Consider the following 27,549-nt stretch of genomic DNA (forward strand, 5'->3'; position numbering starts at 1 on the left):
AGCCTTCTCTGGCATTTCTTCCGGCCAGTTTGGCTTAATCAAAGGACTGTCTCCATTTTTTATAACATCAGCATACAGAAGCACATACATTGCACAATCAATCCTACATTATATTATTCACTAATTAGTACTCATCATTTATATGCTAAAACAATGAAATCAAAATGATTTTTTATACTCACGAGTTGTTCTGTTTTGGGCAGTTAACTTTGGTTATCTTTGGACTTGATTTCAGTGGTTCTTTAGTTAGTCCAGCTTCATTGATCATGTCAACCAACATGACTGCGAACTTCTTTGCATCCTTCGCACTTCTCATACTTAATTTTGGAGTTTTCTTCAAAGAATCATAATGATACCATACTGCATCAACTCTATCAAAAACAACAAGATGCCAATGACAACCTTCCTTACTCTTGTCATCAATAGTTGTGTTTAATGGGAACAGGAACCAGTCACGTTTCTTCTTAAAAGCTTCTTTGAGTTTCTTAGCAAGTAGTTGTGACATGTTCCGTTGCGAAGCTTCAAATTGCATTAAAGTCTACATGTAAATTAGCGTTCATCTAATTAGATAAATAATCCGAAACTAAATACAAAATATAGTAGTCTGAAATATCTTACCCATATTGTTGAGCTGAAAACTGCCATATCCTTGACTATTCCCACTCTGTATTCTAGATACCAATCAATAATTTGACTATCAACAAATTCGTTCATAATCAAACTCTCGATTTGTTCTCCACAGATCAACAACTGTTGGTTTTTATCCCAAGCAATTGAACTACAAAAAAATATTCAAACAAAATCACTTATTTTGCAACCACTTGCAACACTATTTTGCAACCATATGTTTTGCATCCAATGAGTTGCAAACAACTGTTTGCATGAAAAAAGATGCAACCAACTGTTTGCACATACAGAGTTTGCAACTAATTGTTTGCAGATATATGGTTGCAACTGCAAATGCATACAATTTGCAACTCACTGTTTGAAGAAATATAGAGTTTGAATTCACTTTGTAAAACTTAAAAGTAATGTACTTACTTCTTGTCTGTCAATGCATAGAATCATTTAATTGTTTTGAGTTCCTCTCTAGTGAACAAATTCCATATTTCAGAACTTTCCCATTTTTCAAAATCTCCACTTCCTTTCTTACTAGCTTCAATTTCTTTGTTACTAGTTTCACTTCCCTTTTTACCATCTTCAATTGCTTTCTTTTCTGCACTTCCCTTTGTTTGAGCTCTAATTTTCTCAATTGATGAAGCTGCTTTCTTTTCTGCACTTTCAATAGTTTGAACACTAACTTTCTCAATTGATGAACCTCTTGATTTGTTTTTAACTTTTAACTTCTTTGTCTTGACTTGATTGGTTGGTGTCACGAAGTCTGAAGTTTCATTGAACTTTCTTTTTTGATACTTAGACGTATCAACTTCTGTGTTCAACTTAGTCATTTCATGACTAACAGTAACATTCTTCTCCATACTGATTGTATTTGACTTTGAAGCCACTTTTTTTTCAGGGCTCTTCATTTTTTATGTGTTCTCCTCAACCTCCTCATTGCACTTAGCTTCTATTGCAGTTTTTAGTTCTTCAATATCTTTATTTAGAATCATGTTTGATTATATTACACAACATATTTCCTCCTCCAACTTCTCGATTTCTTCATTTTTTATCTTCAAATCTTCCTTCAACTTCTCGATTTCTTCATTTTTTATCTTCAAATCTTTCTTTTGATCTTCACACTGAACTTCTAATTTTTTAACTTTATCTTCAAGATGTTTCAAATTAGAAACATCAATTTCATCAGGCATAGTCAATATCCCACCAGAAATTAGAAGTTCTTCACTTTCTGAAAGAGGCACAAAAAAAATCTTCGGAGAGCTGAAATTCAAACAATGTATTTTGCAAATTACAAAATGCATTCAACATCGCAAACAATCTATGAAAAATACAGTATGTAACCCTAGTACACGAGTTAATGATTTGCTAAAGTAAACATAATATACCTGGTTAGCTGTCAGATCTTCCAGAGCATCAAGAAAATCTAACTTCATGTGGTCAAGACTCCATCTAATAATGCGAGGACATCTGTCCTTCTTTTGATGTACTCTTCTATAAAGATTAGAATGTTCGCAAAACCAGAACTGCATAATTTGAACACAAACATATTAGGATGAGAAAACTATGTAAATTTGCATAATGTGAATGAAGATGAACAAAAATTAATTTACCGGTAAAAGAAGAAGACATCCTGAAGATTTTGCTGGTCTGTTGACATTCTCTTCAATCGACCTCATCATGTAATTATGTATTACAGTAGGCCATGAAATTGAGTTTATACCTTCCATTGACCTCAACAAGTTCGTGAATGATGTTTGTATAGTCGTTCCAGTTTGTGTTGCAAACAGGAAAGAGGAAGAGATATGCATGATCATCAACTTCACAAAATCTTCTGTGCTCTCGTTTTCTTCTACAAAGAAACTTTCAATTGCTGATTCTATGGTTGTTGTAGAAACTTTATACGCCTTCCCGAAATATCTACTAACAAATTCTTCATCCTTTTTTCCTTCAAATGGTGAAACAAGTACACCTTCTTTTGGCATTCCTAGCAGAATAGCCACATCGTCTACCTTGAACTCTATATCTAACTCACCAAATTCAAATTTTTCTTTTTCTACGTTGTATCTTTTGACCAACTCATAGATAACTGATATTGGTCGTTCTAAATTGGCTGCTTCTATTTCTTCATCATAGAAAGCTTGAAAAAGTGAACCAAAAGGAGTTTCCGAAAGTGAATTACAGTGTTCAAATTTCATTTTACGACCTATCTTTTTCATGAACATTGTTGTTTTCCTCATTGTGCTCCTGTAGTTGTAAGTGTGATATTCTTTTTTCACAACTTTTTTACTAACTGTTTTCATCACTTTTGAAGTATTTGATACCACAATATCTGTACTATCGGATTGCATAGGCTCGGTACTATCTGATTTCATCATCTGATTTCCTGCTATTTTAGCTTTCACCATTTTCTGCATAATCAATCAAGAGAACCAATTTTCAGCAGTAAACAAAATTGTTTTCAGAACCATTTTTGCAGTTTTTACTAATGCAAATAGTGTTTGCATAACTCATTTAAAATAGTTCTAAGCAACAATGTTCAAATACTTCAGTTTTTACTAATGCAAATAGTGTTTGCATAACTCCTTTAAAACAGTTCTAAGCAACAATGTTCAAATACTTCATTATTCATTAATGCAAATAATGTTTGCATAACTCATTTAAAACAGTTCTAAGCAACAATGTTCAAACACTTCATTATTCATTAATGCAAATAATGTTTGCATAACTCATTTAAAACAGTTCTAAGCAACAATGTTCAAATACTTCATTATTCATTAATGCAAATAATGTTTGCATAACTCCTTTAAAACAGTTCTAAGCAACAATGTTCAAACACTTCATTATTCATTGATGCAAATAGTGTTTGTATAACTCCTTTAAAACAGTTCTAAGCAACAATGTTCAGACACTTCATTATTCAATAATGCAAATAATGTTTGTATAACTCCTTTAAAACAGTTCTAACCAACAATGTTCAGACACTTCATTATTCATTAATGCAAATACTGTTAGCAAAGGATTTGTAAACTCTAGTTGCAGATCTATTTTTGCAAATCATGATCTCAAAAACCATTCAAAAACCACGATCAAATATTTTCGGTTTACAAACCATATTTGCAGATCTACAACTGCAAATAGGGTTTGCTAGTCAAAGATATATTAGGTTTTAAAGACATTAGGTAAATCTGCTACTTTAAAAGTTGTTTGTAAACAAAATTCATAAACACAAAATCAAATAAATAGGGTTTACAAATCTAAAGAAATCGGAACAGAAAGTTGGATAGAACCAAAAGAAATCGAAACATTTAGTGAAGATATACTTACTTTAGTGTTGATTTAGTCGATTGTAGAGAGATTATAACCTTTAGAAACCCTAAAATTCGAGGAAGAAGATGAAGAAGAACGAAGACTTTCGAATGGGAAACTGAAAAATCGCTGAATCGCGAGGGAAAGAAGAGAGATTTGATTTTTTTTATTTCTGAAAATCACTTTATATATGTTGGACAGGCGCGTCATTTCGAAATTTGTTAACGGCAATTACGACGATTCAGATTTTCGGGACACTCTCGGAATTTTTTTGACCTCTTTGATAATTTCCAAATGTTATGTGTCTTTCCAACTATTTTGCATATTTTTTGACCTAAATAGTTATTAACTCTTTTGAGTATATAAAGATCATTGTGTCATTTTAGTGTATGGATGGGTATGGACATATTACATCTTCAGTTGAATAAGGTCAATACCTACGACCGCAAAGATCTTGGTTGTTAACATAAAAGTGTATTATTTGTGTCTTTAATCTTTATTTTTATTAAAGTTTCGGATATCCGATACTAATCTGATATCTGTTAATATTATCGGATTCGGATATTGATTTATAATATCCGTTGAATAATTATCAGATACAGATATTTGGATAGCTTATGGGATTCGGATACAGATATGTCTATATCCGATAAGCTACTGTTTACAGGTCTAGGTGAGACAGATTGTGGTGCTCCTCTTAAGAGGTTAAACACCATTTTCTAATAAGGTCGTTTAGAACCGTGAGAACGTATGTAATAAAGCGGGCGGTATCACTAACAGCCCAGAAGGTTGGTCTGCATCATCCTACACGATTCGCTCTACTGTGATATGGTCTTGAGAGGATGTGTCGTAAAGCAAAGACAGTATCACTAGCTGCCCAGAAGGCTGGTCCACATCATCCTATATACCAAGTTCAATTTTATTATTTTTGGGGTTAAATTGGGATTGTATAAGATGTTTTTTTTTAGAAGTCAACTGCGATCTACGCCCTTCATAAAAAAAAACTGCAATCTACGTTAGTTGTTACAAGGCATATTGATACATCATGAAGATGTAATAAACACGATAACCGCGCTTTGGTGCAATGGTTGAACACCTCTTTTAAGCTTATGAGGTCGTGGGATCGCGTCTCACTGTTTGAACACCTGTATCCGACTTCAATTAATAGAATCATATTGTTATAGCTTAGTAAATAAGGTGGAGAATAAAACGTGAGGGAGTTGTTAGAATATGGTTGGTGAAATTTAGAGAGTATTGTTTTGAAACAACTTTAATTCTCTCAAACAATCAATTTAACTTAGAACAAGCTATGCAATAGGTACTAATTCAACAAAATAAATGCAATAGGTACTAACTATAACAGCTTATAACTAGTCAAGTTCGGTTTCAACAAAAAAAAGAACTAGTCAAAGTTCTCTCTCGAAAATATCATAACAGCCCTGATACAAGGGGTGGGAAGCCCTGATACAAGGGGTGGGAAGCCCTGATACAAGGGGTGGGAATCGGTCCAGACGGGCGGGAACCGGTCCAGACGGAACCGGCACAAGTCCTAAGTGTCCACTCGTATGAACAGATATTTTAGTTTTTTCTCCAACAAAGTGTCCGCTTGTGACCGTTTTGATAGTCGAGCAAACCGAGCATCGTTCGGTCGGACGCCGGTCACTAATGAACAAATAAAAAAAAATACTCGAAATCAAAGTAGCTAAATACAACTTTCTAAACTCCCACTTACAATTCCAAAAAGTAAATCAACACAAAATTAAGAGATAATAATTGAGATTTCTCATGGGTTATGATCGGTTCTATTCTTCTTCTCATGGATTACGGTTCGTGTATTATAGATTCGTTGGTTATTGATGAGATATTGAGATTTTAGAGGAGAGAGACTAGTAAAGTTGAGAGGTGAAGACAAGATGAAGAAAAGTGATTTCTAAAGTTATACACTTATATGCTTTTACTCTTGAAAGCTAACGGTTGCAGCTAAACCTACAGATTTAAAGACTTAAAAGCAATCATATAGGCAGGCGGGTATAAGGGGTAGGATAAATGGACGAGTATGTATGGGTTCGGTCGAGCAAACTATATAAGCGGGCGGACTCGGACGGATCACCGGGTAAAGACCTATGCCCGCGTCCGTCCGCTTAAGCTCTTTCGGTCGGGCGGGTACGGACCGAGATTTATCCGTCCTGGTGAGGTGGTCGGGCCAGATTTAGAGAGAGAAAGTTTCTCGGCATGACATTTGGGATAATTAGACCAATACCATATAGGGCAATCACAACTTCAACAACACCAAAAAGGAAAGTTCTTCCGCCATATATAAGAGGATCGAAGGTATTCACATCAAACCATTTACAGATGGAGATGAGTACTGAGGCCGTCCTAATCAAACGTTAATTTATCATGGTTCAAACGTTAATTTATCATGGTTCAAACGTTAATTTATCATGGTTCAGAGCTAGTCAGGCAGAGGCCGTTGTTATTGTAAGCTTTGAAGGATGGCTAAAAAATCTTCTACTTCCGCGCTCTCAATGAAATGGATGGCACTGTCCGACGAATATACATATCGTTTATGAGTGGATGAGATCATGGAGCTCAAGAGTTCTTCATTGCCATAAACAAGAGAAGGGTTCCAATTAAAATGCCCAACTTGATTAGCCTATTTGATTAGACAAAGCATATGAACTATTCTCAAAAAAAAAAAAAAAAACATATGAACTTGTAAAAAACCTAGAGAGTTGGTTTCTCTACCCAAAATCAAAATCATAAAAAACTAGGTCATTGTGGTTTCTGACTGCAACTTTATGTCAGTAGTGCCCAAGCAAACCCTGATGACCAAGATTCACCTGGCAAAATATATGATGATTATGATAGATATGATATTGAGCAACACATCAATGGAGATCTGGGCCAGAAGAACTACAAAAGTAGCAGTTGAGAATCAAAATACACAATTATATCTCATCTTTGTTTTTGTTAGCTAAAAGGGGAAATAATAAAACAGCTTCCAAAACATTAAGATGTTAGATCTCTACATACAATAACTAGGGTTAAAGAAAGAACATTAAGAGCGATGAAACCCCTACTGCTGTTTTTTACTTGGTATTGAAATATCGGCATTGGCATTAACAAGCAGATACAGACACTATTAAGGCAAGGATGGGTGGTTGGTAAGACGAATACACGTAACAAGGCACGTCTCATCTGGAGTCCCGCTAACATTTTCAAATCTAAAAACCAAACAAGCAATCCGAACACAATGGGGTGAGTGGGAAGAGAACCCTGATTAGGCTGATATAACTCAGAAAGTGAAGCCTAGAAACCAGTAGTATTATAGATGATGAGTTCATCAATAAACAACCCGAAACTAGACCACAAATCATGTCATTTTACTATCATTTTTTCCTTTCCCCTATCAGGAAATTAAGACAGAAACAGAAATAACAACAGAAATGCTAATACTGTAAATACATACACCTGCCTGGCTCAACGTAAGTCACCTTTCCTGCTCTCTCTCTCTCTCTCTCTCTCTCTCTCTCTCTCTCTCTCTCTCTCTCTCTCTCTCTCTCTCTCTCTCTCTCTCTCTCTCTCTCTCTCTCTCTCTTCTTCTTGCTGGGTTAGTCGGTCATTCGGCAGTCATAGGTGGGTTGATGCAGCACCTAAAGCGAGCTTTCCTAACAGTAGTCATTATCTCTGTTTCAGCATATTCGAGCATTCTTACAACTTCGGTGAAAGGGGGGCGGATTTCAGGGTTGGCATCCCAGCAACGGGTCATTATCTCACTAAGCACTGGAAGGCAATCATTTGGAATAATGGGTCTAACGCCTTTGTTTACTACAGCAAATGCTGCCTGAACTGCCGACATATTCTGAAAGGGTAGCATACCAGTGATTAGCTCCCACAGGACTATCCCAAAACTGTAAACATCAACCTTCTGTGTGTAGGGTCTGTGCTGAATCATCTCCCTGCACAAAGATTAGCAACAAAATTTGAATGATGAATTGAAATAGTTGCTTATCGTGGAAAGCAAGAAAAAAAACGGAACACATATATTTATACATCTACATAAACAGAAATAGGATTTCAGTTATCAAGGGTGGCATTATGATAAGGAAATCTGATATTCAAATGTCAGTAAAATAATGAGTTATCGCTATGAATCTATGGAAAACTATCACTGTTGATGAAAATCAGAAGGAATTGCAACAGGTAAGCTGTTAATTACAAAGTTGAAGGCTAGTCGGTTCAACAAGAAGCAGGTACTGAAAGTCGAGGACAACCAAAAGGGTCAGAGTCCGGACGTACATCACTTATAAGTCAATATGCACATATCATATGTATACCTAGAAAAGTTCTACAAGTTGGTGACGCGGACAAGTTAAGAGTTGTCAGGGACTTCAATAACATGGTGCTAGATAACATGTTAACCTAACCAAAATGGTGCAGCATTGAGATAGAGACCGACATCTGTTCAGTGACTATTTCACACAATCCAGAGACTCAAACAGCTATCCATTCTATCTTCCTACCTTCACATACATACAATCACATTAGGACCTGATACCCAAATAGTAAAACTCTTTTCGGCTACCAACCTAAACACTATAAGAGCTCATGTAAATTGCTCCAAGGGGGGTAAAAATCTTAAGCTATGAAGGTGTGACTGTAAACAGTCAAAACCCTCATCGATAAAGGCACTGAGTTCTGTGACCTACCTTTCCAATAGAACTAATTAAGTTTAAAAATGATTACTAATGAAGGATTCAGCCCTTATTTATAGCTAACTAAGAACAGGAATTACTCAAGTGGAACTACCTCATACTAATTTAATCCTCCAATGGAAGTAGGCCATCTTAGCAAATCTTTCAAAACTAAAAATAGCTCGAATACAAACTAAATGCAGTTGAAACTTTGCTGGACAACAACCAGATTCAAGAAAAAATCAACTTGTACGACCCACATACAAATGACATAAAACTCCTTTAATCATCTAATAACATAGTCAAAATCACTTCACAGAGTACCAAAACTTTCCAGTAACAGTTATTGATGTCAGAAGACGACAATCTGCTGCTTAGAACAACTGTCAAAATAGCTGCCGAAACAGGTTTTCTAGTCTTTTAAGTAAAAGCTAAATAGTACTCTCCACTTCTAGTTAGACATGAGAAAACATAACAACAAGATAAGTGATATCTTCTACCCGTGTTTAACCCTCCATATTGAGTAGGACACAATGTAACAATGTTGAATGAGACAACAAAGATACACAAATGAAAACTTTAAGAACTTCCATCTAATTGAATTAATAACGCTATCATTTTGAGCTTCATATCAACACATTCCAAAAAGTACCTCTCGAACTGACTATTCGTACACGCGTAAACAACTTAATCACGAGCTGGAAATGAATCCTGAAGAGAATAAATAGACTTCCCTCTAAGAACTCGCAATCTTACCAGAGCACCATTAAATTACACGTGGTTCGCATTCCTAACCTATGGTTTGGTGGTAAATCTGCCTAATCTGTCAGTCTTTGGGTTTTAACTAGGTTTTAAATGGTAACTTATTCGTATGTTTAACTTATAGTTTAGGAAACATATATAAAGTCAACCATCTTCTCTAATTTATCTTGCACCAATTGCCAAATAGTGCAGAAACATATCATATTCTTCAAGTACAAATGTACAATGAATAGCTATGAATCTCATACTATCCTTCTATCTCAAGGAAGTTAGAGAGCTCGCATCAACTTGTTCCGTTAAGATCCTAAAAAATGGCTAAAACTCCACGTGCTACCTGTGACTTCCGACAAGAGTAAAAGAGGAATCTGGAGATAACAAGTATACCAGAATAAAACAAACATGAATTACCAGCATACCATGATTCGACCAGACCTGTGGGTTGCCAGCTGATCCATAATACATCGCTTTTGAGTTTTGATTTTACCTTTAGGATTTCATTGGTGGCTAACATACCGCTTTTAAATTTTATAACTTAGCTTTTCTTCAAGGGCCTAAACATATATTAACTTACTATTTAGAGAACATCCTATAAGGAAGCCGTGTTCTCAGCTCAAGCTAACTAGTGTGTTACGCAAAGTTGGAGCATTTAACTGATTTCAGGCACCAAGATTAGCAGATATAGTAGAGTCTCAGGCCATGACCCCATTAACTCGGTTAGGTCAATTATAGCTAGTTTCTTGGACCTATGATTTTCTTCTTTTTCCGTTCCAAGCAATTTGCGATTTTGACAAGGACAGAAAAAGGGAAATAGTTATATACCAAAATCAAATTATTCAAATCCATGCAATCAGAAAGGTCATACGAAGACGTAAGTGTTGGTCGCGACAGGAAGCCTACATACGACAAACTAGAAGGCAGAGGCCTTAATGCAACAGATGACCTCAGATTGAAGTTAAATCCCCCACACTCCAAGAAGTGTGGAGTTAAAGTTCAAAAAAACACAATAAAAGAAACTATCCTTCGTCAACAATCTCCGTAACGGTAACAAAATAACCAGAACACATGGAAGCTATACATTTTCTGTATAAAAAAACTCTCCGTATATTTATTACGACTCTTGCCTGACCACAACTAGCAAAACAAAAAGATATCATCTCAAGGCAAAGGGAGACAAATGCTATTTAGGATATTACAATTAGTCTACGAAAAGTTTAAGTGGAACAAAATCAAGGGTACCAAAAATATTTTAAGAAAGCATCCATCCGTGGACAATTGTACGATGCAATTTGTAAGGCTCTTGAGCTTATTATGGTTTACGAATGATCATGAACATTATCTCATGTCCAGCTGTGAGTTACTCCTGACTCTTATCAGGCTAGGGGAAGTCTAGTCCAATTCCAAATGACTCCACGAGTCGGCTGAAACAGCAAACTAGTGAATTAAAGGCCAAGCACCTGATTTGCAAGTCAAGAAACTCACATAGTCACTCTTATTACTGATTCATTCAGAACAAAACCTTGAAGGATCTCATAAAAAAACAAATAATCTTACTTATAGTTATAGATGATTAACTGATTTTGTTGAGGAACAGGTTCCTCCTAGGTGTGTGCTTTTGTTGATGAAGTGACACTATGTGACAAGACTAAAGTATGAACAACCACAAAAGCAAAAGCAATAAAGATATTTCAAAATCCTATTTTTATGCTTCCATGTTTCATTGCCCACAGAGCCGGATTAACTGGTGACTGATATGTAAACTAGCCTACCAACTATGCTATATAATAAATTCATGAGACAACATTAAAGGCATCCACTTAATGCCCAATTAGATATAAACTAGCAAGATTCAAACTCCAAACATGCCATGTAACCTAATTTTTAGCCTTTTAGGTGGTTGAGGAAACATGAATGTTCCTAACTTGGACAATATGGGATTTGCATTAAAATAGATAAATGAGATCCTAAAAAATAAAGCTTTCCGATAAATTAAGGAAAAAATATAGGAAATAAGCAATGATCTGATATCTTCCATTCATTCAGCCTTCAGCCCCCAAATTAATTCATATAACAGAACAGGAGAACTAAGAACATGTGCAATGAATCCTTGCATTCAGCTTAAACTAGCAAGATATCTACCAGAAATAGGTATAAGAGACAAATGAGAGCAAAGGAAGGAATTGAGGGAACAATCGAATACCAAAAGAAAGAGAAAAAACAAATTTAAATGTGTAAGAAGAGAAAATCTTACGGAGCCATCCAACGGTATGTTCCAGTCTCTGGTGTCATGCCCTCGGTTTGAACCTCGATTCGAGCTACACCAAAATCTGCGATTTTAATTGATTTGTCAGAAGAAATCAGAAGATTATCTGACTTAAGATCCCTGTGAATGAACCCAAGCCCGTGTACATAAGCCATTCCCCTTGCGACATCTAAAGCCTGCTTAACAGCCAATTTCAAAGGCACAGAACGGTTCTGTCGCCTTGTCAAGAACTGCCGAACTGAACCACCCTTGGCATACTCAGTTATAATGCACCACACCATAGGTTTACGACATGCTCCAATAAAGCGAACGATATTGTTATGCCTCAAAGTAGCAAGCATCATTACTTCCTGTTGGAACTGTTGTTCCATGAATTGTGCCTTCTCTGGGCTATTCTCCGGCTTTTCCAGTATCTTAATTGCGACATCTTCACCATTATATGTACCCTTGTAGAGTTTCCCAAAAGCCCCTTGAGCAAAAGCTGTACCCATATTAAGCTTCCTCAAATCAATAGTCCATTCATCATAATTCTGAAGCCCTTCAGTTGGAAATCTATCGTCAAACAAAGCTTGGGCAAGTGCATCATCACTTAGGGCATGAGAAACTCTACCTGGACGAAGAACACTATGACCCACAGAGTAATTGTTATTCACATTTTTCAGACCAGGATGGCTCAAAATGTGAGTATGAGAATCATTTGACCCAACACTGCTATTATCTACAGACATCGAAACAGATCCACCACCATTACTAGTCTGCATGCTTCCAATACTATCAATGGACATATTCGAACCCTCACCGAGTTTCTGGTAAAACCCTTGAGTGAAATCATAGAAATTGTTTTCATTGTTATGATTACCTATAACTCCAGTGAATTTCGGACCCTCCAACATCTTGAAACACAAAAATTTCAACTCTTTCAATTGAAATCAATCTCCTTTACTTATTCAGAACCAGATTTTAACCTCAGAAACCATTGGTAACCCAAGAAAACACCAAATTAGGGGTATTTCCTTTAAATCTGATGTCACGATTCCTCAAGATCTCTTTTCTAATCAAAAGAAGAACAATTTCTTCAAAACCTAAAAAAAGCAGTCAAAAGAGGAAATCAACCCTAGTAAAACTTTCACTTCTTTCTGATCTGAAGGCTTCTTCTCTAAGAATCAAACTATCAAATTATACTATTAAAAACACAAATTTCTACACTTTAAAACCTAAAACCAAGATACACCTCGGAAAACACAGAATTTCTATCTCGATTCCAGTTAAGTAAAGGAAATAAAATAAAAATAAAACCTTTCAGGTTTTCAGGGTTAGAGAGAATCTGAGAGGTTTTAATTGCTTTCAGCTCTTTACCTACACACACGCAATACCAAATTCGTACACAATAATAAGACAAGAAAGATAAAGATAAAGAGAAAGACTGAAACAATATGAAATGAAACCCTAAAAAGTAAAGTATTAGTGAATTAAAGATCAAAGCTTACCCTTAGGAAGGAAGATAGTAATCTCTATTCACGTTATCTTCGTTTGGTAAAGTAGTAGCTAGGTTTCTTTCTTTATTATCTGTTTGGTACTTAAAGAGAGTGAATTGAGAGAGAGAGAGAGAGATGAGTTGATTTGCAGAAGAAATTGATGACGAAGGAACAAGTATTAGGAGAGAGAAAGAGAGAACTTTTTTTTTTTAGCACGAAATAATCTAGAGAGAGAGAGAGAGAGAGTGGGTGGTATTTTCGAGGGGAGTGAATATTTAGGGCAAATGGGATGTGGACTAGTGGAAGAAAGCAAGTCTTTTTGGCGTCCAGAAATGATAACACACTATCTATCTCTTTGTAACGGCTCTACTTATACAACACACACTACACTAGGGGTGTACTCGAGTCGAGCCGGGCCGAGTAGTAAGATGTTCAAGCTCGGTTCGTGTATTCGACTGTCGAGCTCGAGCTCGAGCTCGTTCGAGTAATTGTCCACTTGTTCAAGCTCGGCTCTTATAAGTTTGAAAGAGCTCGACCTCTAGCTCGAACTCGCATTCTTTTAAGCTCGTTTATCAAAATACTTCAAATAAAAACTTTCTAAATTATCAAAATACTTCAATGATCATTTGTCACATATAATAATGATTAAGGATTCATATTCCGATAATTTTTTAAAGGTTGATATTTCATGTACAAGTTTCAATACTAATACGTAATTATGTATTACAATATTATAAGAGTATGTTAAACGAGTTGTTCACGAGTAGCTCGTGATACACTAAAGAATGATCAAGCTCGGCTCGTTTACATAAACGAACATGATTTTGGGCTCATGTTAAGCTCGTGCTCCTTAATATTCGAGTCGAGCACGAGCAATAGTCTAGCCGAGCTCGAGCAGCTCGTTAAGAGCTCGGCTCGTGTACACCCCTACACTAAACATATGTAATTTGAGAGTAATTTGGATGTTTAAACAAAAAAAAGAAACGGTCCACCAGTCTTTGGTGCAGTAGTTTTTTTTTTTTTTTTAATCGAAGGGAAACATATCTATTAATAAGTGATAAAATCACATTGATACAAGGATGATAATTGTTATTTCTCTCCTCTAGATACCTCATGCAAGTTACATACCTGTAACTGCAAATGCCTCCTGAAGGGAAAGAAATTGGACTAGACACAGACGCAATGGATCCTAAAGATCCGAGAAAAGAGACCCTAAAGATCTGACAAAAGGATCCTAAAGATCCGTGAAAGGAGACCCTAAGTTGGACACTCATTTTAAGTTCATGAGATCGTGGGATCGAGTCTCGATAGAAGCAGTTTGTCATCAAGATTTATTCCATGTAATTTAAGCTATAAATAATGTAATAATTTTGTAGTGGTTGGACAGTCATCTTAAGTCCATAAGATTGTGGGATCGGTAGAAGCAGTTTGTCATCAAGATTTATTTCATGTAATTTAGGCTATAAGTAATGTAATAATTTGTCGGGCCTTAGGCCACTTTGTTGTTGGACTTTAGGCCTCTTTCATGCTTATTACATCTTAATGATGTATCAATGCTTTGTAATGACTAACGTAGATCGTAGTTAAATTCTAAAAAAGAAATAGCGGGCATTCCCAAACAAAATGTATAGTAGATGTTTCATGTACTTGGTAAAATAAAATGTCATTATAGGCATTTTTAAGACATTGAGTTCGTCAATAATATTTCAAGACATTTGGTCTACAGAAAAATGTGGAGTAGATATTTTATTAATAATATTATTATTATTCTTAATATATGATATTATTATTGTACTTTTCGATCAAAATAGACATTGGTTGTTATCTTTTCTTTTGAGAAATTGATTATGATCTACGTTAATCATTACAAGATATTGATACATCATGAATATGTGATAAGCACGATAACCGTCATTACTCATTTACTTGTTATCTTATTATATGAAAATAATATATAATATTCCATAATATACTTTTAAACTTTCGTACATGTTCTGTTATTTGTAGATATTGATGGACAAAGGATGAATATTTATCATATTAATCTCATTATTATCTTATCATATCAAATAACATATATTTAGGAGTTAATTCCGGTTTAGCCTCCAATTTGTGACCAACTCGTCGTTTTAGTCTCCTTAAGCGTCCGACAGTTCGATTAGGCCCCCAAACGCCACAAAAGTTACTTCTTGTTATCTTTCTTAAACATGGGGCTCAGACAAATCCACTAACTTAATTTTTAATTCTAACAAATTAAAAGTAGATAAAATAGGGAAAATCCCAAAGAAGGAATTCGAAGGAAGAAATCCTTAACCTTAACACTAAAACTCAGACAATGACTCAGGAGAATAATAATAGACCCCAAACTATATATTACACATATTTATGATCCCTCAATCTAGGAAGGAGAAATCTGAAAAGCTAATTTTCAGAACTAAGTAAATAGGCACGACGGTCGTGGAGATCCTAAGGTTTTCATGGTCTTCATCTAAATCCATCAAATTATGATATTGAACACAAACATAACGAACCTCTGCTTCTTCTTTTGATCTCATCGTTGTTAACGGTCATTCAAATGGTCAAGAAGTCGGTGAATACTAATCCAACAAGGTGTACTTGACCAACTTCTGCTTTTTGTAATACAAATCACACCGGTGCGGTAGACCCCTTTTTACTATAGGTATAGAGATAGATAGAAACCTATCCGATAAAAAAAAAAAAAAAAAAAAGATAACCTAAACTAGATTTTTTTTCGAAGTGAGGAAGAATCAGAAACTTTGAAACATATTTTTGGAGATTTTTTGTGGAGAGAAACTGATAGATAGGAAAATAGGGGTGGATTGTAGAAACTGTCAGAGAGAAAAGTAGAGAGAGAAAATACGTGGAGTAGTAGTTTTAATAGTGTGAATCGAATTTGAGAGAGATATTATAGAGAGATCGTAATTGATTTTGGTATATTAAAAAAAAGTTAATTGTTGACAATAATACCCTTCTATTTTGAGTCGATTAACATAAGAAAATTTTATATGAACCGTTAGATGTGATCTTTATCGAACTTCAACAAAAAACTAACGACCAGATTTATACCTCACGTAACCGATCAGGTTGTATTATGTATAAGATGGGGAGTTGTAGTTCCATCAATTTGGATCAATTTCTATTTACACTAATGAAGTGCATTCTTCTTTCGTGAATCACCTTTGGTTGTGGGTTTTTTGTAGTTTGAAGGTAGAGATTCAATTGATTTTGATGATTCTTCTAGTCCTAGTTGTAAGTTTCTTTTCATACCCTTCTTTTTACATCAGAAATGAATTCTAACTTCACCTCTGTAAGAATACAATCTTTTCTCTCTAATCTTAAATAAATAATTCAAAAGTAAACATCTATCCGAGTTTATAAATGAAAAAGTAAGTTTCTTTTCTGCCTATGTAGAAAATATGAGAAATTTTTGTTTATGATGTATCCTTGTATTTGAGAACTTGGTAGGTGTATGTAAAAGATCGGATTAGGAATAATCTCAGAAAGTTTAGTAAAGATAACCGTCAATGGATACATGTATAAAAACTCTAAAAAGAGAGAGACGTCTGGGTATTTTTGTTAAAAAAAAACATACGAGCATTTTTATTAAAACATAAGGCTAAATAAGAAACCGGTCTTAAAGTAAGGGCTCATACACGAAATAACCCTAAAATGAAATAAGGAAGTAAAAGTCTCTATGGTATTCCTTACAATGTCAAACTCTAAATACTCATGGAGTAGTGAGTTCCCCACAATCAAAAACAGCTTTTCTCAATAGCATCCCAGCCAAGAAAGATGACAACAACTTGTCTCTCATAAAACTAATCACATTTCCTCCACTTTCTTGAATCATACCGACCAGTGGCGAGGCCAGAGATTTATCCCAATGGGGGCACCTTTTAGTCATAATTCTTCAGAAAAATCAAATATACTTATTTAAAAAAATACATCTAGTGGTTCATTCAAAATCCAATACATATTTATAATCGTACAAGACGAATATACATCATTATAATAGTTCTCAAATCATTGCATCATTCTCATCGTAAGCGCAAGTTGTCATTTATCTATACATTTATCATTCAATATCGTAGTTAGTTTTAACAATGCTCGTGCCTGAAAATAATGGTGGATCTATGATTTATAAATATGAAATACCTAGAGCAATATAAACACTTTAATTCATACCATATCAACGTAGTTGAAGTGCAAATTAAATTTAAAAGAAGAGCGACTGCCACATAGATATTTATACAAAAGAGTTAGTACGGTATAAAATTTAAAATATATATTAGCATAAAATATTTATGTTTTACGCCTTATTAGAATTAAGCAATATAATTATTTATAAAGAGAAAATGTTATCGACTTCTTTTTTATATCCACATTAATTTAAAATACAAAAAGGAAGAGGAAAGAAACAAAGGAAAATAGTTGAATTACAAAGGAAAAGCAGAAGAAAATTGGAGCCGGAGTTAAATTAAAAGAAAAAATTTGAGGCCTGTTGGTTTCGAACCCATGACCTAGGAAGGAACTATATAAAATGGGTTCTCAAGTTTTACCAACTAAGCTGCAGCGAAGAATTGATAAATAGGGTGCGTTAATCAATATATATTTCACTTGGAGTGTATCTGTGTAAGCAAATAATAAAAGCAACATGGGCTGTGGGGGCGCGTGCCCCCACATGCCCCTATGTGGCATCGCCCCTGATACCGACCATGTAAGATGTACTCACAAGATCAAAGCTTCTCCATTTTCTCTCTTGATAAAACTTATTTAGTCCAACCTCTATCCTTTTATACTCTTCTTCTTCATTTTCATTTAGATCATCGCTTATTTCTCTTCTCGTATTTCTTGCCAACAGTGTTTGACCAATACACCTCGCTAGGACGATACTATCTTCTAATGCAGAACACCCACCCTGACCGAGATCGGGTGTCATCGGATGGAACGCGTCACCGGCTACACAAACATTCCCTTTGTTGATGTTTCCATACAATATATCCCATGGCCATCTTAACCTTAATGGAGATCTTGTAATGCTTCTTGGGTTTGTCTTTTCAACTACTTCCACCACTTCTTTAGGTAGATACATTATTCTTGGGTTATTTCTTAAATGGCCTCCTACTTTATGACTAGCTTCCCGCGTGGTTCCCTACTTTATCAAAAATACTCAGATGACCCCCTAATTTGAAACATATTTTTGGAGATTTTGTGTGGAGAGAAACTGTATAGATAGGAAAATGGGGGTGGATTTTAGAAACTGTGAAAGAGAAAAGTAGAGAGAGAAAATACGTGGAGTAATAGTTTTAATAGTGTGAATTGAATTTGAGAGAGATATTATAGAGAGGTATATTAAAAAAAATTTAATTGTTGACAATAATACCCTTATATTTTGAGTCGATTTACATAAGGAAATTTTATATGAACCGTTAGATGTGATCTTTATCAAACCCCGACTAAAAACTAACGACCAGACTTATACCTCCCATAACCGAGCAGGTTGTTTTATGTATAAGATGGGGAGTTGTAGTTCCATCAATTTGGATCAATTTCTATTTACACTAATGAAGTGCATTCTTCTTTCGTGAATCACCTTTCGTTGTGGGCTTTTTGTAGTTTGAAGGTAGAGATTCAATTGATTTTGATGATTCTTCTAGTCCTAGTTCTAACTTTCCTTTCATACCCTTCTTTTTACATCAGAATTGAATTCTAACTTCACCTCTGTAAGAATACAATCTTTTCTCTCTAATCTTAAATAAATAATTCAAAAGTAAACATCTATCCGAATTATTTCTAATTTGACTTAGTAATCAACCCAAAATTTAAATAATTAAATAAAAAAGTAAGTTTCTTTTCTGTCTATGTAGAAAATATGAGAAATTTTCGTTTTTGATGTATCCTTGTATTTGAGAACTTGGTAGGTGAATGTAAAAGATCTGATTAGGAATAAGCTCAGAAAGTTTAGTAAAGATAACCGTCAATGGATACATGTATAAAAACTCTAAAAAGAGAGAGACATCTGGTATTTTTGTTAAAAAAACATACGAGTATTTTTATTAAAACAGAGGGCTAAATAAGAAACCGGTCTTAAAGTAAGGGCTCATACAGGAAATAACCCTAAAATGAAATAAGGAAGTAACATTCTTTATGGTATTCCTTACAATGTCAAACTCTAAATACTCATGGTTTAGTGAGTCCCCCACAATCAAAAACAGCTTTTCTCAATAACATCCCAGCCAAGAAAGATGACAACAACTTGTCTCTCATAAAACTAATCACATTTCCTCCACTTTCTTGAATCATACCGACCATGTAAGATGTACTCACAAGATCAAAGCTTCTCCATTTTCTCTCTTGATAAAACTTATTTAGTCCAACCTCTATCCTTTTATACTCTTCTTCTTCATTTTCATTTAGATCATCGCTTATTTCTCTTCTCGTATTTCTTGCCAACAGTGTTTGACCAATACACCTCGCTAGGACGATACTATCTTCTAATGCAGAACACCCACCCTGACCGAGATCGGGTGTCATCGGATGGAACGCGTCACCGGCTACACTCTTAGATTCAGTATGATATCCACTGTGAGATTTGTTTTTGATAAACCTAAAGTAACAGACCCCAGCAGAGTGACCCCATCTCTTGCAAATGCCACAAGGGACAGTAGAAAAGTCAAAATCCTCTGCTTTCTGATTCTTGTGTTTGATGTTATCAGAATGAATATGCTGTTGTTGGGATGAAGACATATCCCTTTTTGCAGAATTTTGATTTCTATAATATGAAGGAGATGGCTTGTTAACTTGTCTATTCACTGTTCTCTTAACATAATAGGCTTCTTGGTCTTCTTGTTTTGAAATAAGCCACTGTTCATGTTGTGTGAGTCTAGACTTAAGTTGTATGAAGGTTAAGAGTTCATTGTTAGCTCTTAAGGCAATGATAAATTGATCATAATCTGCACTTAGTCCCTGAATAGCAATTCTGACCAAGTCTGAATCACTAATTCTATCATTAACAGAGATAAGTGAGTCTGCTAATTGTTTAATCTCTCTGAGATATTCAGAAATTGAAACATTTCCCTTCTTGATTGACTGTAATTTCTTTCTAAGTTGGTCTTTCTTAGATTCAAGACCTTCATTATGGGTAAGATTAAGACAATCCCAAATTTCTTGAGCTGAATTCAGTCCATATATATCATAATAGACTGATTTGGATAGAGTACTCTTAAGGTATGATTTGACAAAACTCTCTTTACTCCTCCAAATTTGATAATCAGGGTTAACTTGCTCAACCCCATGTATTATTTTTAGTTGTGGTGGTGGTTCAATGGTTCCATTAACAAAACCTAGAAGATCATATGTTACTAACAGTGTTTCAACTTGATCTTTCCACATCATGTAGTTAGAATCATCAAGTTTTTCTGTAATAAAACTAGTAACAGAAGATATGGGAGGAAGATTACCAAGATTTGCTGAAGCCATGATCGATTTGTGGAAGCGTGCTTGAAAACAAGTCTGAAGAAACAGTAAGTCTTCCTTGAAAAACCTTGACTAAATTTCTTCTTCTTCTTTAGAAATTAACTATAAAACTATGAAATGATGATGAATTTTACTGAGTATTAATCATCTTTTGCTTTGTGTTTGATTTTACGAGGTGTTAAATTGATTGCTATTGAATTCAAGTGAAGGAAACCCTAATTTTGGATCTAATCTGAGACTGATACCATGTTAGATTTCCTTGGTAAGAATTCTGATTTTATTTCAATGTTTATTAAGTACAACTCTAACTCTATTTATAGGTAGAGTTTAGAAGAAAACTAAAGTTAGTTACAATCTTAACAGAATCTTGATTAGTTAGTTTTCCTAACTAATTCTTTATTGTTACAGGTGCCTATAGACGTTCCTTATTGTGCTTGACCAGACTTCATGAACTGTTCTGACTTGGACTGCTTGACTTGGACTTGGACTGCTTGACTTGGACTTGGATCATGACCCTAGTCTTCATTGACATTTGACTAGAGTTGACTATATAAAAGATGATATCTTTGCCCTAACTTCATTTCGTCTGGTTCTCTCAAACCCTAGTTCTTACAGCCCCCCTCAAACGAATGGGGAAGAGAGAGGCGATGAACCATAAGTTTGGATCTCAACTTCTGAAACAGATCATAAGCTAATCCCTTTGTAAAGATATCCGCTACTTGATCTTGAGTGGGAATATGATGAACTGCAACCAATCCTTCCGAAACCAGATCCCTCACATAATGAAAATCGACCTCAATATGCTTCGTTCTCGCGTGGAATACTGGATTTGATGCAAGGTATTTCGCACTTATGTTGTCGCAGTAAAGTTTGAATGGTTTTTGTAAAGGAAAACGAAGCTCGGCCATCAGGTATGAAATCCATACAACTTCAGTTGCCATTGTTGATAAGGCTTTATATTCTGCCTCAGTAGATGACTTTGCTACTGTCGCCTGCTTCTTTGAGCTCCAAGATATGATGTTCGACCCTAAGAAAACACAATACCCAGCTGTAGACTTCCTGGAGTCAGGACATCCTGCCCAGTCAGAGTCTGAGAAAGCTGTAATAGTAGTCAGATCACTTGGAGATAATCGAACCCCAGAACCAACTGAACCCTTTAAGTACCTGAGAATCTTTTTTACCAAAATAAGATGAGTTGATGTAGGGCTATGCATGAATTGAGCTGTGTAGTTCACAGCAAATGAAATGTCTGGTCTGGTTAAGGTTAAGTACTGAAGAGCCCCAACCAGACTTCTGTATTCAGTTGGATTAGAAAGAATTTCACCATTTTTAATAGAAACCCTCTGTCCACTAGAAACAGGAAGCTTTGATGGCTTAGAACTTAGTAAACCAGCTTTCTTGAGAAGTTGGAGTGTATATTTGTTCTGGGTTAGCATCATAGAACTTGATGGTTTATCATAAGCAACTTCTATGCCCAGAAAGTATGATAGTAATCCCAAATCTTTCATCTTGAATTGTTTGCTGAGATCAGTAATTAGATTGCTAATAAGAGTATTTGAGCTTCCTGTAAGGATTATGTCATCTACATATAGTAGAAGAACCATAATCTCTGAATTACTATGCATCACAAACATTGATTGATCTGATCTGCTCTTCTGAAAACCATATGCATATAAGAAGGTTGCAAATTTGTTGAACCAGGCCCTTGGTGCCTGTTTGAGGCCATATAAAGCTTTGTGTAAGTGGCAGACATGAGTTTCTTTGCCTTTTTGAACAAACCCAGGGGGTTGTATCATATATACTGCCTCATCTAAAGTTCCATGTAGGAAAGCATTTGATACATCCAGTTGTTTGATTTGCCAAGTCCTTGAGACAGCAATAGAAAGAACTAATCTGATAGTGTTGGATTTAACAACTGGACTGAATGTTTCTTCATAGTCCACACCCTCTTGTTGATGGAAACCTTTAGCTACCAATCTGGCTTTGTATCTTTCTATAGTCCCATCACTTTTCTGCTTTAATTTAAATACCCACTTGCAGCCCAGAATGTTCATTTTATCATTTGAGGGTACTAAAGACCATGTCTCATTGTCTTGTAATGCTGAGAACTCTTCATGCATAGCTTTCACCCATTCATGATGTTTTGAAGCTTCTTTATAAGTAGTGGGTTCAGTAGGAAGCTCCAAAATGGATAGGAAAGCAACATCTAATAGGTGAGATGATGAATAGTGGGCAACAAAATCAGATGGAAGTTGCTTTTGCTTCACAATACCATTTCTGCCTCTAGTGATAACACAATCAGTCTGTTGTTGTTGAACTTGTTGTGTTGAGTTTGCTGGTGTACTAGTAGAACTACTAGGAATGCCCAACTCAGGAGAATATAGACAACTAGATACTGCATTTGCTGGTGGACTAGTGTTAATACTAGATGTGCCCAAAGTAGTTGAGACAGGCTGATTGGTATCCAAAATAGGCAGAGGTAATAGTATCTGAGAATTAGTATTCTGATCACCACTAGGCATAGAATTATTGATGTGAGCATAGGGGAAATTGTTCTCATCAAAAGTAACATGCCTAGACATGTAAATCCTTTTTGAAATAGGATCATAACATCTGTAGCCTTTGTGTTCAGCACTATAGCCCAAAAATACACATTGAATACTTTTAGGACTGAGCTTATCCTTCCTAAGCTCTCCAAGATGAGGATAGCAAGCACACCCAAAAATTTTCAATTGGGTGTAATCAGGAGACAAATGAAATAGAGTCTCAAAGGGAGAAAGACCCTTTAATGTAGGTGTTGGGACTCTATTGATGATGTAGACAGCAGTGTTAAAGGCATCAAACCATAAATTTTTAGGTAAAGAACAATGAAAGGATAAGGTATTACCTAGTTCAGTTATGTGCCTGTGTTTTCTCTCTGCCTTACCATTCTGTTGTGGAGTGTAAGGACAGGAGCATCTGAAAAGAATACCATTTGAATCCAAAAACTCTCTAAAGTCACCTTTCTTTAGCTCAGGTGCTCCATCAGATTGGAAATACACAATCTTTGACTTGAGGAGATTTTCACTTGTTGCTTTGAAGTGAGTAAAACACCTTATACTGTCTGACCTGAGCTTCATTGGATATATCCAGCTATATTTACTATAGTCATCTAAGAAAAGGATATAGTATCTTGCTCCATTAGGAGTGCACACAGGGGCTGGTCCCCAAATATCACAATGAACTAGATATAAAGGTGTATTAGTTGTGGATGAAGAATTTTCAAATGGTTGACATTTACTTTTACCCATTTCACATGATTTGCAGAAAACTTGACTTGTGGTGTTAGAAACAACAATCTTATTCTCCTTATGTAGTTGCTTGATGACCCCATTATGTGAATGGCCTAGTCTAGCATGCCAAATGTCAAAACTAGGAACAACATGTGCCACATGAGCCTGAGCAGAATGTAGCTTATGTGAATGAACCTCTATAGGATATAGATTGTTCTTAACAGGACCTTCTGCTAGAACTTTTTGTGACCAAATATCCTTAATGCTATAACCCCATGGAGAGAATTCAACAGAACATGAATTCTCTTTTGTAAACTTGGATATGGACAGCAAGTTTCTCTTTAGGGTAGGAACACAAAGTACTTTATTCAGAGTAAAATCATGACTTGAAGTTGATAATTGAGAGTTACCAATACTAGAGATGGATAGAAGATTACCACTACCCACCATGACAGCCTCTGTTCCATTATATGGCTGAATTGACTTGAGATTTGCAGCTGAGTGTGTCATATGGCTGCTGGCACCAGTGTCAGCTAGCCAAGATTGATCCTTAATATCTGTCTTATGTGATGATGTGAGAACATGACACTCTTCATTTATAATAATATCTTCCTTTGTATCACTTATGATTTCTGACTCACATTCTAGAAATATATCATCACTATCAACACAAATTGCAGTATGACATTCATGGAATACATCAGTAGAGTCATCATCCTCATACACATAGTCATATATAATAGCATTATTGCATTCTAGAAGTGATTCATCTTCATATAAAAAGGATTGAGACTCAATAGGTTCCTTGGGTGTTCCTGAACCTTGAATTTCTTGCTCACTCTTAGATTCAGTATGATATCCACTGTGAGATTTGTTTTTGATAAACCTAAAGTAACAGACCCCAGCAGAGTGACCCCATCTCTTGCAAATGCCACAAGGGACAGTAGAAAAGTCAAAATCCTCTGCTTTCTGATTCTTGTGTTTGATGTTATCAGAATGAATATGCTGTTGTTGGGATGAAGACATATCTCTTTTTGCAGAATTTTGATTTCTATAATATGAAGGAGATGGCTTGTTAACTTGTCTATTCACTGTTCTCTTAACATAATAGGCTTCTTGGTCTTCTTGTTTTGAAATAAGCCACTGTTCATGTTGTGTGAGTCTAGACTTAAGTTGTATGAAGGTTAAGAGTTCATTGTTAGCTCTTAAGGCAATGATAAATTGATCATAATCTGCACTTAGTCCCTGAATAGCAATTCTGACCAAGTCTGAATCACTAATTCTATCATTAACAGAGATAAGTGAGTCTGCTAATTGTTTAATCTCTCTGAGATATTCAGAAATTGAAACATTTCCCTTCTTGATTGACTGTAATTTCTTTCTAAGTTGGTCTTTCTTAGATTCAAGACCTTCATTATGGGTAAGATTAAGACAATCCCAAATTTCTTGAGCTGAATTCAGTCCATATATATCATAATAGACTGATTTGGATAGAGTACTCTTAAGGTATGATTTGACAAAACTCTCTTTACTCCTCCAAATTTGATAATCAGGGTTAACTTGCTCAACCCCATGTATTATTTTTAGTTGTGGTGGTGGTTCAATGGTTCCATTAACAAAACCTAGAAGATCATATGTTACTAACAGTGTTTCAACTTGATCTTTCCACATCATGTAGTTAGAATCATCAAGTTTTTCTGTAATAAAACTAGTAACAGAAGATATGGGAGGAAGATTACCAAGATTTGCTGAAGCCATGATCGATTTGTGGAAGCGTGCTTGAAGACAAGTCTGAAGAAACAGTAAGTCTTCCTTGAAAAACCTTGACTAAATTTCTTCTTCTTCTTTAGAAATTAACTATAAAACTATGAAATGATGATGAATTTTACTGAGTATTAATCATCTTTTGCTTTGTGTTTGATTTTACGAGGTGTTAAATTGATTGCTATTGAATTCAAGTGAAGGAAACCCTAATTTTGGATCTAATCTGAGTCTGATACCATGTTAGATTTCCTTGGTAAGAATTCTGATTTTATTTCAATGTTTATTAAGTACAACTCTAACTCTATTTATAGGTAGAGTTTAGAAGAAAACTAAAGTTAGTTACAATCTTAACAGAATCTTGATTAGTTAGTTTTCCTAACTAATTCTTTATTGTTACAGGTGCCTATAGACGTTCCTTATTGTGCTTGACCAGACTTCATGAACTGTTCTGACTTGGACTGCTTGACTTGGACTTGGACTGCTTGACTTGGACTTGGATCATGACCCTAGTCTTCATTGACATTTGACTAGAGTTGACTATATAAAAGATGATATCTTTGCCCTAACTTCATTTCGTCTGGTTCTCTCAAACCCTAGTTCTTACAATTCCCTTTGTTGATGTTTCCATACAATATATCCCATGGCCATCTTAACCTTAATGGAGATCTTGTAATGCTTCTTGGGTTTGTCTTTTCAACTACTTCCACCACTTCTTTAGGTAGATTACCAAGATTGTTAAGCACAAATTGCTTTAGTTGTGTTGGGCCCTCCTCAATATTTCCTTCTTGGCAACCACAATAAGAAAAAGAGGGAAAATAAGTTTCAAAAAATTTTAGTTGACACCTAAAATTTTTAGTATGATTGATTAGTCTTTAAACACAACAATGTGTTTTTTTTGTTGCAAAGTATAATTACTTACCATGGTGGGAAGGCGATGTATAAGTGAAAAACCAATATATTGTTTTTCGGTCGCATGGAATGAAACCGGAACGAAAGCCACTCCCAGAGAATTGCAAGAACTTAGGTTTAAAATTGTGTCCATTACTCCCTTGGTACAGAGCAAAACCTCGAATAGCTACCCTTCTAGTGAAAATAGGTGGAGGAAGACCTAACCATTTTGCCACTACTGAGTTTACTCCATCACATCCAATTAATACCTGAAATAAAATAACCGGGCTTAGGTTTCGTTTAAGAATGGGAAATGCTAAGTTCACAAAAAAAATTGACAAAATTTTTGTCGAAATGATGTGGCAAGTCTTTTTTCACAGTTTGACTGAATCCTGACTGTTAAAACATAATTCACTCATAAAGAGAACTGTCAAGATTCAGCCAAAGTTTGAAAAAAATCTTGCCACGTTTCGGCAAAATTTTTGTCAATGTTTGACTGTTTGAGCACTTATCTACGACCTAGACTGCAGACACTCTCTGAATGGATCAAAGTACTTGCCATCCGCTTATTTCTTAAAAATTTTGAAGTAATTTAACAACATAAACTTAGAATGGGCAGAAATTATTACCTTAGCCTTGACAATGGACCCGTCTGCTAAATGAACCAGCTTGGAATACTCTTCTTCATCAATTGAAACAACCTTAGAATTGAACCTAATGGTACCATCTGGAAGTTCATTGTCTAGGGTTTCAAGCACTTCTTTTCTTCTCAGACAACGAACTTCATGCATCCCACTACATAAACAAAGCCGGCAGGTAACCAAACTAAGTAGTTATATGTTACGCTTTTTTTTTTCTTATGAATCTGAAATTTGATTTGAGGGCGTTTGGGCTGCTTAAATAAGATTTATTTTTCAGAATTGCTACTTAAAACGAGAGACGAAAACCGACCCGATAGCAACGTGACGCGTGGGTTGAGAAACACGTGATTTGAATGTGGATCAATGGTC

The 27,549-nt window shown here is 35.3% G+C and overlaps 1 protein-coding gene and 1 pseudogene across 3 annotated transcripts; both read right to left on the reverse strand.

Annotated features, from left to right (window-relative positions):
* Positions 1-7,230: 7,230 nt before the first annotated feature.
* Positions 7,231-13,505, reverse strand: LOC147537296 (serine/threonine-protein kinase STY13-like). Of its 3 annotated transcripts, XM_086642047.1 has the most exons (4): positions 13,131-13,505; positions 12,940-12,999; positions 11,632-12,725; positions 7,231-7,886 (listed from the first exon to the last, which is right to left on the reverse strand). In XM_086642047.1, the coding sequence occupies exons 3-4, from the start codon at positions 12,534-12,536 to the stop codon at positions 7,547-7,549; spliced, it is 1,245 nt and encodes a 414-aa protein (XP_086498173.1). In that variant the 5' UTR covers positions 12,537-12,725; positions 12,940-12,999; positions 13,131-13,505; the 3' UTR covers positions 7,231-7,546. The 3 variants fall into 3 exon arrangements, with proteins under 3 accessions (XP_086498173.1, XP_086498172.1, XP_086498175.1); XM_086642046.1 differs by having other exon boundaries at positions 11,632-12,999; XM_086642049.1 differs by lacking the exon at positions 12,940-12,999 and having other exon boundaries at positions 13,131-13,463.
* Positions 13,506-17,826: 4,321 nt separating this feature from the next.
* On the reverse strand, positions 17,827-18,231 carry LOC147537297 (monooxygenase 2 pseudogene; annotated as a pseudogene).
* Positions 18,232-27,549: the final 9,318 nt, after the last annotated feature.

This window comes from Eschscholzia californica, unplaced genomic scaffold, assembly GCF_041429995.1.
Source record: "Eschscholzia californica isolate CP2 unplaced genomic scaffold, dmEscCali1.0.p SCAF_5, whole genome shotgun sequence".
Lineage (NCBI taxonomy): Eukaryota > Viridiplantae > Streptophyta > Magnoliopsida > Ranunculales > Papaveraceae > Eschscholzia > Eschscholzia californica.

What these genes read in the sequence shown, in the direction of transcription:
- LOC147537296 (XM_086642047.1), bottom strand. Translation starts at nt 12,536, where the DNA reads ATGTTGGAGGGTCCGAAATTCACTGGAGTTATAGGTAATCATAACAAT. An exon ending in ACATACCGTTGGATGGCTCC is followed by an intron (nt 7,887 to 11,631) that starts GTAAGATTTTCT and finishes ATCTTTGTGCAG; the next exon opens with GGAGATGATTCAGCACAGAC.